Source organism: Periplaneta americana, chromosome 16 (assembly GCF_040183065.1).
Source record: "Periplaneta americana isolate PAMFEO1 chromosome 16, P.americana_PAMFEO1_priV1, whole genome shotgun sequence".
In the NCBI taxonomy this organism is placed as follows: domain Eukaryota; kingdom Metazoa; phylum Arthropoda; class Insecta; order Blattodea; family Blattidae; genus Periplaneta; species Periplaneta americana.
The window spans coordinates 46,248,958-46,263,185 of NC_091132.1; the positions used below are offsets into that span (position 1 = coordinate 46,248,958).

Here is a 14,228-nt window from a genome sequence, read left to right on the forward strand (position 1 = left end):
GGAAGAGGAAGTATCGTGTGTGTGTGTTTGTATTAACACTTGTAAATGTAACTTAGTATGCTCGTACTGAATTTAAAATTACTCATGAAATTCTAATCTGCGTGTCAGGAGGGATACAACTTATAAATCTTTTAGGAGGAGGCGTGTTTTATGAAGGGTGGATGCAACCTCGTTCCTCTTTTTTTTTTTTTCTGTGAACTCGCTTGCGTTGAATCTAAGATGAATACGTTCTAACTGAATCCAGGGAAGGATTTATTGTGCCATAGTAAAGAGAGAGGGAATTTTAGTTTTATTTCATTATCTGCCCAAATGTTAGAGTTCGTGAGAATTGTATTCCCGGGGTATTAGACGAGAGAAAAGACTAACTGCGGATGGCGGTCATAATTCTATAAAATATAAAGCACTCCTGTGAGTAACTATCACTGAGTTTACTTCAAATTATTTATACATCTAAACTTCACATTTTATTCCTTTGCTCTCCATTGTAAAAAAACAGCACAGTCAAAAATACGCAAAAAAAAAAAAAAAATTGTGTCAAATATTTATGCTGTTCGTGATTGTTAATGTGAGCATGGTTGGGATTTAAAGAAATAAATATCAAAAGTCCTTCAATAACTGTCTATTCAAAATACAAAATATTACATAGGTTACATGAACGTATCTTTGACTAGCGCTTTCGCTATTATAATAGCATCTTCAGGTCAGATTTGTCGGACCAACATGCCTTTCAAATTATGGTTGGGATTGTAAGGATGTTTGGGATTTGTAATAAAAATTAGACATTTCTTTTCATTTCTGCCTTTATAATCCCCGGATTTTAATTTAACAGCAGGAGCCTTCTCTAACTACTTCATAATAGCTTCCACATTCCATGAGGCCAGTCTCTAGACAGCAATGCAATAAAGTAGTAACGATTCACATATCACTATGACGCCAATGAGATGTTTGAAATGATAATGAAAAATTATAATTATATCATACAGGGAACTGGATTCATACTTTAGAATTAGACTATGTTTAATTAACAATTTCTGTCTTTATACTTCCCGCATTTGTTAATCACTCCTATTTATGTACGAATAATAATTTTTATTAAATTAAAATTAAGTTTGATAAATTTTCGTTAAGCAGACGTCCAAGTGATAATACAGGGAAACGAAGATGACCTTCAACGAGCTCTTCACTCACTGCATGAACTTATTAAAGATTATAAATTGAGAATATTTTTAAATAAAACAAAAATTATGGCATTCTGTGGCAAGCATTCCATTACAACAAAAATAATAATTGATAGCATTTATTTTGGAACAGGTGTTCCATTTGTTCCATTTTCAAAATTTAGCATGCAATATAACACAGAAAGAAGATAGAGATTTAAATAATAAATTGCATGATTACTAAGCGTCCAATTAGAAGAATAATACGATGCCTGAAAGGAAAAACGCTAAGAAAGACACAAATATAGTTCTACAAGGCAATGGCAACTCCATCACTGATGTATGGAGAGGAATTATGGACATGATGAAACCAGGGAAGACAAAAAATTCAAGCAGCAGAAATGAAATTTCTCAGAGATGTAAAAGGATGCAGGAGAAATAATTGAAAAGAATATGTTGTGCGAATTGAAAAAGAAAAGACTATCAAAATAAATTATTGCACATAAATCAAATGGCAAATAAGCGATAACTATGCGAGGCGTATAAGAAAATGTTGCTGAGCTTGTGGTGTGAGGAAAGCGTCATATATAGAGGACCCTGTAAAGGGCAAAATCTACTTGAATCTCTCGTTAGTTATAGTACCTGCTTAGAGGGACCATTACAAATGGCAAATCTACTTGCCTGGTTCATTATTTGTTATACTCTCGCAGGGACCATTACAATTGACCAAACCTACTAGACTGTCTCATTAGATATACTGATATAGTACTCATAGAGACCATCACAAATGGCTAAATATTCTTAACTGTCTCGTTAGATATATTGTACTCATAGAGACGATCACAAATGGCTAAACATTCTTGACTGTCTCATTAGATATACTGTACTCATAGAGACCATCACACATGGCTAAATATTCTTAACTGTCTCGTTAGATATACTGTACTCATAGAGACCATCACAAAAGGCTAAATATTCCTGACTGTCTCATTAGATATATTGTACTCATAGAGACCATCACAAATGGCTAAATATTCTTAACTGTCTCGTTAGATATACTGTACTCATAGAGACCATCACACATGGCTAAATATTCTTAACTGTCTCGTTAGATATACTGTACTCATAGAGACCATCACAAATGGCTAAATATTCCTGACTGTCTCATTAGATATATTGTACTCATAGAGACCATCACAAATGGCTAAATATTCTTGACTGTCTCATTAGATATACTGTACTCATAGAGACCATCACACATGGCTAAATATTCTTGACTGTCTTATTGTATTTATAGGAACCATCACAGATGGCTAAATCGACATGAATGTCTCATTAGATATACTCATAGGAACTCTACTTGAATGTCTCATTAGATGTTGTAGTCTACTCATATGGACCATCACATATGGCTAAATGTTCTTATTTATTTTCTATGGTTTATTTAACGACAGTCGCAACTGCAGAGGTTATATCAGTGTCGCCGGTGTACCGGAATTTTGTCCCGAAAGAGTTCTTTTACATGCCAGTAAATCTACTGACATAAGCCTGTCGCATTTAAGCACACTTAAATGCTATCGACCTGGGCTAGGATCGAACCCGCAATCTCGAGCACAGAAGGCCAGCGCTATACCGACTACGCTACCGAGGCCGATATATTATTAATTGTCTCATTAATTATTGCACTCATTTAGATCAATACAAATGGCTAATTAATGTTCTTGGCTGTCTCATTAGATCTGATATTGTACTCAAAGGAACCATCACAAATGGCTAAATATTCTTGACTATCTCATTGTATTCATAGGGACTATCACAGATGACTAAATCTACTTGACTGTCTCATTAGATATTGTACTCATGTGGACCATCACATATGGCTAAATATTCTTGATTGTCTCATTAGTTATTGCACTCATTGAGAACAATTGAAATGGCTAAATATTCTTGAGTGTCTCATAAGATATTATACTCTAAGGGACCATAACAGATGGCTAAATCTACTTGACTGGCTCATTAGTTATTTATAACTGCTCCACTGAGTAGAGTATTCATCTTCATTTTCTTTCTTCATCGTACTATAAACGTAGGCAGAGTCATCGGCGTAGCCCAGTCGGCTGAGGCGCTTGCTTGCCGATCCGGAGTTGCGTTCGGGCGTGGGTTCGACTCCCGCTTGGACTGATTACCTGGTTGGGTTTCTTCCGTGGTTTTCCCCATCCGTGGGGCGAATGTCAGATAGTCTATGGCGAATCCTCAGCCTCATCTTGCCAAATACCATCTTGTTATCACTAGGGCTAGGATTTTGATGAAATTGCATCTTTTTTCCAGTAAGCCAGAAACATTGCTGCTTTAATATTTGTATGTTATGTGAGAAACTGAATGTTTTAAAACATATTTGTTAGGGTATTTTTTTGCATTTTTTACCTCTTACAACTCATAAGAGCATTTTTTTGTTTTATTCGGGTATTTTAATTTAATTTTGGCCATAAATCCCCATTACTAACATAACATATTATTTATTTCTTTCGATATTTTCTCTACATATTTTTTCAATTAATACCCATTATATACTATATTATTTCAATCCCACGTAATGGAACAATCCAACCATCTCTTCAATATAGACTCCTCTATACCTGCTAGTTCCGGATAACAGTGGCCTTGTGGTGGACTACATGGAACTACGTCACTTAAAATAACTAAAGTGTACTATTTAGAAAAATTACGTAAAATTAAATAAACTAGAATTTAATTTAATTACTAGTCTGAATATTAATATTCCTACTAAGCCAATTATATAAGATCAATTTTAGGGCATTTTAAGGGCATTTTTGAAAGATTTTTAGTTCATAAATGCATTGTTTTTAGGACATTTTTTCATGATTTATAGGTCATCAGACTCCTAGCCCTAGTTATCACCAATCCCATCGACGCGAAATAACCTAGTAGTTGATACAGTGCCGTTTAATAACCAACTAAAAAAGTAGACAGAACCTTCGAAATGTTGTGAAATCTGTGGTACGCTAGGAACAAAAATATATGGAACTCATAAATTACCATTACTTCCACTCCCAGTTAAATAAATCTCTCTTTCAATATTGCATTGGATCGAAGCCTGAAGCGACCAGGAATGGAAATACGGGGCGATAAAATAGCCAAGAATCTTGTCACAGCTCCAACACCTCTCGGCGCCATTTTCCACACGTGCTGTCAGCACTCTCGATCCACTTGCCGTGGCAATATCATCACTCTATAATTTTATTTTCCTACCAATTTTATAGGTCATTAACGGCCGAGAGTCTGTCATGCGGCCGGGGAGCTCGATGCCACGTGAAAATTTCCTTCACACAGGTTCGTAAAATTAAGATTTATAAAAGCACTGCAGACGACAGAATCCTCTACCCTTCCCACCGCTCTTTCTCCACACACTTCTACACAGAATGGCGACGATTCCAATACGATTTCAATTAAGCCACTTCAATGTCCCTGGCATGCAGCTTCGTTTTCTCATAAAATAAATTCGTCTGAAGCAAACTGACGAAAATAATACAATTTCGCCATACGACACAAAATGTTATAAAATTGCAGATCTGTATCTTCATATAGCAAAGGAGCAAATTTATCCTTCCGTTTACAGTGGATACAAAGCTGAAAGTCCTGAGGTCGGACTATAACAGATGAATGGAAATCTGGCTGATACAAAGGGTGACTATACAAACAAAGAGGAAATATTAAGATACTTCACATTTATTTGATCTAATAGGCTATAACCAGAAAATGCGGGAGTGCCTGAGTACCACAGTTTGAAATTAATATTACACAAAAGTTGTATTCATTAACCTTGCTGATTTATCAAAACAAGGTAGCTATTCTCAGCGCATTTCGAACTGGCGTACAAACGTATAAACTACGCACGAGTCACTGAAATAAACTGTGAACTGAAGCATTGATAATCCCGACTGAGGAAAATGGTCCAGGATTGCGGAAAGCACACGTGGAAAATGCAGTCCATTGCTTGACCTTGATACGTCATATAATGAAAGATGAGTGGAACATAGAAAAATTCTCTCCGGCACTGGGATTTGAACCCGGGTTTTCAGCTCTACGTGCTGACGCTCTATCCACTAAGCCACACCAGATTCCCATTCCGATGTCGGATTGAATCCTCTCAGTTTAAGTTCCACACCTTGGGTTCCCTCTAGTGGCCTACCCTCATGCACTGCGTCATAGATATATGACAGTGGCACAATGTCCATACATGTGCAGAGGTGCACTCGTTATGAGTGACTAAATGGCCGGGATCCGACGGAGTAAGCGCCGTCTTAAATCACAAAGAGATTATTTTTCGCATATCATATGAAGAGTCCACTGCAAGAATGATGGATGTCATTTGGAATACATTTTGCAGGAGAAGCAATTGAAAGTTTGAAATGCTTAGCGCTCAAAGCTTAACTGAGATTTTCCGATCATTACTGCCATACAACACTCTATGCACATTCTATATGTCTTAAGCTATGCATTGACAGTCTTGGTTCATTTTCGACAAGAAAGTGACATCCATCATTCTTGCAGTGGAATTTTCATATATTATTACGATGTACCGAAGTACATAGAGGAGACCCGGGCAAAACGAATAACCCGGGCAAAGGGAATAATGCCTATTTCTTAGAAACGCCAACAGGTAGCGCTTTCTGCTATGTTGGGGAAGAATCCCTACCAGATTTTGCTGCTGGAACTGACTTGTCGTCATTCTAGCTAGTAAGAGAAGAAGTCAACGTGTGTTTGAAGAAAATTGACTGTTTTTTTTTTTTTTAATATTTCAAGGTAAGAGAAACATATGTACAACATACAGTACTGCAGAAACTCTTTCTTATGTTATAGTAATATATAGGCGATAGAATTAGTTCTAAAATGCCGTACTTTCGAAGAAGATTATTGACGTTTATGTTTGTATAACCTTAAATGAAAATCGAAGTGGCGTCTGCGGGCAAAGTGAATAGGGCAAAGTGGATAACTTATCCACTATAGCTATAAGTGTCAGCTGTATTTTTGTATATATTTGTCTATTGTAATAAAGCGTGTTACATCATTTTACATAGTGGAGGCATTAAGTCACACTAATTAAATTATAAATCAGCAACACTGATCTTAATTTTTACTTAAAAAGTTCGTAATGTGTTTTCAGATGGTTTAATTTTGCAAACGGAAGACGGAGAAGCCAAATGGTCTGAAGAAACCATGAAGAAAGTACTTGAATAAATAAAATCTTCCAATCAGTGGTTCTGCTATCTGACCATACAACCACAATGTGTTTGTTGATGAAGAGTTTGCTCCAAATGAACTTACAGATCGCCCACCTGAGACAGAAATCAGCGAAATGACAGCTGGCTCAGATTTAACAAATTCTGCGGTGCCAGCTTCTTCAGCGGCTGAAGAAACAGTTAATGCTCACTCAGAATCAACCACATCTGTGATGTCGGCATCTTCAGAGACTGACGAAATATTCAATACATCAAATACACTCATTAACATCGTGTTTATGTGTTGATTTATTTTTATTATCAGTGAATAGAAATTAAATAGAAAGGTGAAAATGTTATAGGGATATTCACTTTGCCCGGGTACCCGGGCAAAGCGAATAATTAGCTATATTTTCTTTCTCAAATCATATCACTCTCCGTAGGTACGAGAAACGAATTTATGTTTTGTAAATATGTGGACAACATGTGTCACAACCAAAGTCATGAAGTTTTTATTTCGGAAGTACCAAAATACAGCCTGTGGCATTGTTTATTCTTAGCTTACCCGCTTTGCCCGGGTTTCCCCTATATTTACTTGGAGAAATTCTGCGTCATCATATGATGAAAGATGAGTGGAACAGAGAAAAATTCTCTCCTGTAACTTCATCCCTCTTAGCCCCAAATATTTTCCTAAGAACCTTATTCTCAAACACCCTTAACCTCTGTTCCTCTCTCAAAGTGAGAATCCAAGTTTCACAACTATACAGAAGAACCGGAAATATAACTGTTTTATAAATTTTAACTTTCAGCTTTTTTGAGAGCAGACTGGATGACGAAAGCTTCTCAATCGAGCAATAACAACCCTATCTACCCTCGAGGAAAGTATACTGAAATGCAGATAAATAAATACGTAGCTAAATGCAAACAACTAATAAGTAACATTGAAAGAACAAGTTCCTAAAACTTACCAACACACATCCCTCCGGTACAGTTGGCAGAAGTGAGGTCTCTGCCGGGACAGTGTTTGCCGCCGTTGCTGGGCGACGGACTGGTGCAAGTGCGACGTCGATGATGTTTGCAGTCCGGGCCGCAGGCCGACCAGGAGGACCAAGAGCTCCACCGTCCGTCCACAGCTGCGGCAAAGAAAAACAAACCTTGTCACTCTGGCCGACGCGTCACCTGCTAAGCTTATGGCAATCGGATCTTTAGCATTCTTCGAGATCTTTTCACACATTCTGATCCACAAATAGAGAAACGGTTCGTGCATCTCTTCACACGCTAGAGGCTCGAGTTCAAATACTGAGGAGCACAATGTGAAAACTCTGATAGGAAAAAACGCCGTTGAGATTAACTTTGGGCAGGAGAAGAGGTTTATAATTATTTCTTCTGCGATTATTTCTCCTTATATCCAAACTTAAAATTGTCCGTATTTAAGACAGAAAAAAAAAAAAAAAAAAGGATTTCTGTAGTGAACAATTCTATTCGTAACAATGTTCATTGTAAAGTACAAATGATGAGATGAGTGCAATTCAAATTCTTCGTTATTTCTAATTTACCCTGCAGAACTAATATATGAGGAGATCTGGCATTTTATGGAACTGAAAGTAGTACAATAGCAGTCGCGAATCGTGATAATATTTATATGTAGGATATGAGATTGATGACTGATGACCAAGACGGAAACTAATATTAACAATGATAATAATAACAATAATAATAATAACAATAATAATAATAATAATAGAGCATGCAAAATCAATACAAGTAGGAACTGGCAAATTTATTTGTAGTGAAGTTCGATTCTCCTCGTCTTTTCAGTTGCGAAGATGGTTCCTAAGCCATTGTACTGCCCGATATTTACCGATGCTCTGTCGTAGGTTTGCGCAATTAATTTCTTGCTACAGTTAAATTCTTCTAAATGATCAAATACAACTTCAAATATTCTTTCGGCTGTCCTGTCATCTGAAAGCCCTGTTAATTCTTATATTTACTATAGCTTAGTTTATTTATTTTTATTCATTTCATTTTTTGTATTATATCATTTTAAATTATTTATTATTTCGTTTATTCTGATCTTTCACAATTACCAATGAACTGAATTTAAGAAGGCTACAAGGGTACTTGAAAATTCTTATTATAGTCTCTGACAGGGTCTCCATCACCCAGAAAGAAAGATAGTAGTATTAGGATACGCGGTCATATCCTCAAGCCATACTCTACCCTCCGCACTCTCCCCTGTCCAATGACTTCACTGCTAGAAAAAACCGTTTGCTGTAAGATATTTGGATGGTTCCTCGGAGCTGTGCAGTGGCGACAACTCACAACAGAAAGCGGAAGCTTAAAGGAAATTATTACGTCGGGACGCACTGAAAATCAAAATCTGTAATTAAAATGTTTTCTATCCTCAGAGGCACGAAATTAAACTGTAGGATCATCCTCATATCCTTCATGGAGGAATCGCCACTGTACAATAGTTTCAAATTTTTGTTCTTTTGTTTTTTTTATAATAAACAGAAGTTTAGCAATCAAATACTTATAACGCTTTCATTCATAACTTGCTTTGCAATAAGTCGTAAAAATATAAAGAAAATACAGCATGTTTATTCTAGCTTTAGCTTTAGCTAAACCTAAATGTTTCACAACCACTGGAATAAACCACAGCCAGAGTTACGAGCCAAGGTCATACAACTCTACATTTATAATAAATCTAGATATAGATAATTTTAATTTTTAATAAATTTAAGAACAAAATTCAGCAAATTGTTTAGTATTCATGTTCCTTCTTTCTTTTTTCTTTTTCTTAATTTGAATATACTTATTCATTGCAACTTACATTCTGTTCTTGACTTGATCCTCTACTTTTATCTACAGTAATCTCACTAGAGGTTTTGATTATTCTAGAGAAAATCAAAACTCGAGTGGGATTTAATTGACTATTACACGATTACAAGAAAATATATAAAGATTAGAAGAAATAAAGCACTCTTAAATATTAATTGACTTACTAAATTACTAAACTGTCTTGAAAATGTATTATTGTACCATCTCATCATTACAAATATTCCGCTAGATGGCAGAAATGTATTATGATAAACTGTTCTCTCATTACCAGTTGTGACAACTATGTATCTTCATTTAACTCTATGGACGACTACTAGTCAAGAAAACTTTTCTTGAATAAGTTTCATTTTTATTAAAACAGTTGCATTCCACTTCAATGATCAATATATTATATTAAACAATCTCTGAATACGTGACGGTCTATAATCACATACAGTAGAAGCTATAACATAATCTAAATAATATAAACAAGATAAATAATAGAAAAGTGTTAATTAAGGATGATGAAATAAACATGAATAATATGAAAGGGTAGAATTATTGATGAAAGTGCAATGTTGGTAAACAAAGGAACAAACGCTAGGGAGGTGATAAAAATGCTAGGGAGATGATAAAAATTGTAGGATAAGCAGCCATGATTGGTTGAAACACGTTGTTCCGTATCGCTTTGTTGGTCAAAAGTAGTATGACGCATAAAAGTGCAATAGTCTTCGTAATTATCTCTGTTTTGTAATAATTATATTTGTTTTGTAATTTTATTGAATTTTCATTATGTTCCATTTAGAACAAAATAGTTATTTGTAGGAACTGACCCCAAAAACACTAATTGGTTCAGACGCGTGTGCGCTACTTTCATGCAACATGTATTTATTTTGTATTATATGGAATAATAAATACAACACTAATACATAACAATCATTTCTAACAAATTGTCCACTGTCAAGCACTGTCTTTGGTCTGTCAGTATCTGTTCGTAAGCGGAGAAGGGATGCTCCACACAAACAGAGGTTTGAGGGGTATAGCTAAACTTACTTACATTTTTCACTTCAATTTCAACAGGGACAAATGATTTTTCCGTCAGAAGTCATCCTTCAGAATTCTAGGAGCCACTGCCGTATAAGCATTCTCTTTTATGATTTCTGGTTGGACATCTTTATATTTGAATAATTTCAAGGGAAAAATTTTTCCGGGGCCGGGTATCGATCCCGGGACCTCTGGTTGAACGTACCAGCGCTCTACCACTGAGCTACCCGGGAACTCCACCCGGCACCGTCTCAACTTTTCCCTTTATATCCACACAACTCGCGTGGGCTGACGAAACGCCAGAGACCCACAACGAGTGCACACAATCTCTGTGTGACTTGGAATTGTGGTTTTCTGTTAACGTACACAGTAACGTATATATTATGCAAATCTAGTCTTTCCGGCCCCGGAACAATTTTTCCCTTGAAATTATTCAAATCTGCTTTACAGGGAGCTTCACCTGAAAGACTAGATTTGCATCTTTATATTTTTTCAACTTCATTTAAACATATGCAATAAGAAAGGCAACACAACTTTACTGAATCTTGACAGTCTTATGTTTATTATTGATCTATAAAACTGTTTGTATGTTAAAAATATGTTGATATTTTTCCTTATTTTAACTATATGGATTGTCGAGTTTGTGTCGTTTAATTCTGTAAATACTAGAAAAAAATTTTAAAATTTATTTTTTCATTTGCGGAAATAGGCACTAACAACCATGAAATAGCTACTAAAGGCACAAATAGACATTTTAGGGTACTATAAAACTCTACTGATCTTCTTAGCCATCTTCAATATGGTGTTCTATTACGGGGGAATCATAGTTCATCTTTTAATATTTTTAAATTACAGAAGAAAGCAGTGAGAATTATTTGTGGTGTTGGACCAAAAGAACATTGTAAACCTTTATTTCAATCCTGTAAAATTCTCTCTTTTCCATCGCTATATGTATTGCAGTATTTGTTATAGGGAAGAGTCGGGTAGTATCGGACATCGGGTAATATCGGACAGTGCGTTTCTTTCATCTACCACCATATGGTAGTACCTGAATGACATGGTTTCGTTTCTCTATGCGACATAACAGAAATGTAACCATGTCAATCAGGTACTATAATTGTGTGGTAGATGATAGAAACTCACTGTCCGATATTACTCGATGTCCGATACTACCCTACTCTCCCCTATACCAAAAAGAATATAGATAATTTCCCTTTAAACTTGCATTTTCACGAACACCATACGAGAATTTGTAAAGATATAAGACTTGATTTATGCAGATAAGCCTACAAGACTACACAAAACAGTTATTATTATATGTCTCTGAAGTTGTATAATAGCTTGCCTAATTCAACTAGAAATTTAAATTATGATTCATTCAAATCGTTAATTAAAAGAAAATTGTATGACCACAGTTTGTATAGCGTTAACGAATATTTTAACTTGGCAAATAATTTTGTATGATTCTATTTATATTGACGTTGCTATGCATAAAGTACTTATGTCCAAGCAATAAAGTAGCTATCTATCTATCTACCTTAGTTTTCAACAAAATATGGAAAAAATTATTTTTTTAATTAACGCTCAAAAACAAAATAGGCAATTAGCCTAAAATCCCAGGTCTAATTAGTACGAGACAGTGAAATTATTACACGGGGGGTAATTAAACAAGAATGGCAAAGTCTAAAATTTCTATAACAATTTAGGTACAAATTATATAATTCTCAACATTTATTAACTAGAAACGAATAGACGATATATTATTTTCGACTCTACACTTTCGTATCGATAAAAACACTCCGTATAATCGATAATGAAGTTTCCACTACTGGCAGATTAATTTAGGATTTGTTTCATGCAACAGAGGCATCAATAAATCGATGAAATGCAAATCAAACCGTTAGACGAATAAAGTGGGACATATGCATGTTTTAATATTTGCATAATGAAACCAAACATCAAAGTTGAAAATGTAACATTCGATGTGTTGAGCGCTTTTGCTTATGTAACGGAACAATGAAAAACAAACGAATCACAGGTTATAAACATGTGAGCTTCCACATTAAAAAATTAAATATATTGTAATGTATTCAGGAGGCGACATTAAAACTTTTTAACGTCCAAAAATAAAAAGAGAGAGATGCAATCTATACGTAATAAAGTTAAAAAAAAAAAGCCATAAAATGTGAAATAAAAATGTAAATTTTTTTTAAGAGTGACGACTATAGCGACAAAAATGTAACATTCAGCAAACTAAGCCATGTGCAGCGATGTAGATTTGTTTCATGAATTTTATAGACTAAACAGCAACGGAACTGGATTCCATATTGCTAATAAAGAAATAAACTTCTTGAGCCTTCAACACTTGATGTCAGGTCATGAATCATCGCTTAACATCAATCGATGCAGCGCTTTATTTATGGCAAGTCCACAAAACACAAATACTGATACACGTACATATGTCAGTATTTTACTGGGTGCGCGATAAAGATGCAATGAGAAATAAGCATAGATTCTATTTTACTATTATATGGCAAATAATATGATACGATCTCTTATACAGGGTGTAAGTGGTATAAGTGCCGTCCTTTACATAGTCTTCGGGGACGGTCTACAGCAGTGATGTTAAAGAAAGCGCATTTTTCTGACCTTGACGGTCGTGCGCGGACATCAAGCGCTAGATATGGAAGAAGGAATAAGCAGCCTGTTGGATTAAGAAAACAGTGGTGTACAAACTTCAAACGGAACGTGAAATTTTATGTCGTCATTTTTATATGGCTTCTTTCTGTTTGATATTATCTATATTGTCTGTAAAACAAAAGTACTAACACCATTTTCTTAATGTTGCAGTTGTGTTTTAAACGTTAATAACATAATGAAGGGTTAAGAAGAAATATTAACATTAATTCCATAGCAGTACAACTATACTGTACTAAGTGGATGAAACACATCATTCATAAAGAAAGTTATATCCCCCCCCCCCAAAAAAAAGAGATTGAGTATGACATGACAAGTTGGAATTTATATTAATGGTATCTTTAGCCTTATAAAAGTAATGAATGAACTAATCAAAACAATATTACAGTACAAAGCAAAGTTACCTTGGTACTGTATATGTTTTAAATGTAACTAATACTCCATAACAAAACTCTTATCGCATTATGCTTTTAAGGTGATATTGGTGAGCAACTTCCTATCACCAGAATATTAAATTATTTTCTCGAAACCTGCTGAAGCTATGGAGCTGACATTTGTACAAAACATCGGCACATATCTTTTGCTTATGATGTAACATTAGTTGCTTTGTTAATTCATATACTTGCAAACATTTTCAAAATTTGTAATACGTATTTACGTTATATTAGATTTATGAAAACATTGTTTCAGTACCTGTAAGGCTACTAAATAAATGGGACTATATCTGAAAATTTCACTTTTCTCTAAAAAAAAGTTGAGAAAATATTCTTTTTGAATAAAAAAAACAAACTTGTGAAAAATGTGCATTAAAATTAAAACTCATATTCTTATAACGCACTTATACTTCTCAGACAAATCTAAAAATTAACACGGATACAGTTTAATTAAGTTCTCTTCACTTTATGCATTGAATCAGTGCTGGCCAACTCTGTATATAGCTCGATCAAGCGACATATACTACCTCTTTCGACTGTCTCTTTCCTTTCCACTGTAAAGCGCTCAGGTTCTCCGGAGCTCTGAAGCGCGCGCTTGCGCCTATGGGCACCAATTGACATAACTCGTCTACAGGGTCAAAAAATGTCCGTGCAACATAGGTTCAAAACTTGATAGTTTTCTCAGAAAAAAATATTTCTTTCCTTATTTTATTTGCGTTATACTGCTTATATCGTGAGTAAAATAACTGAGTCGAGACATACATGAGATACATTTTGATTGGCGGAATAAGAAACCATTACATACCTTAAACACATGCTCTACTGCTGTCACTCTC

The 14,228-nt window shown here is 35.0% G+C and overlaps 1 protein-coding gene across 2 annotated transcripts in view; it reads right to left on the minus strand.

Annotated features, from left to right (window-relative positions):
• LOC138716215 (netrin receptor UNC5C-like) overlaps positions 1-14,228 on the minus strand; it is a 901,985-nt gene that overhangs the window by 231,739 nt on the left and 656,018 nt on the right. For both annotated transcript variants that reach the window (XM_069849052.1, XM_069849051.1), the window contains one exon: positions 7,366-7,530. In XM_069849052.1, the coding sequence (XP_069705153.1) occupies positions 7,366-7,530 (165 nt within the window). The remainder of the gene's footprint in view (positions 1-7,365; positions 7,531-14,228) is intronic.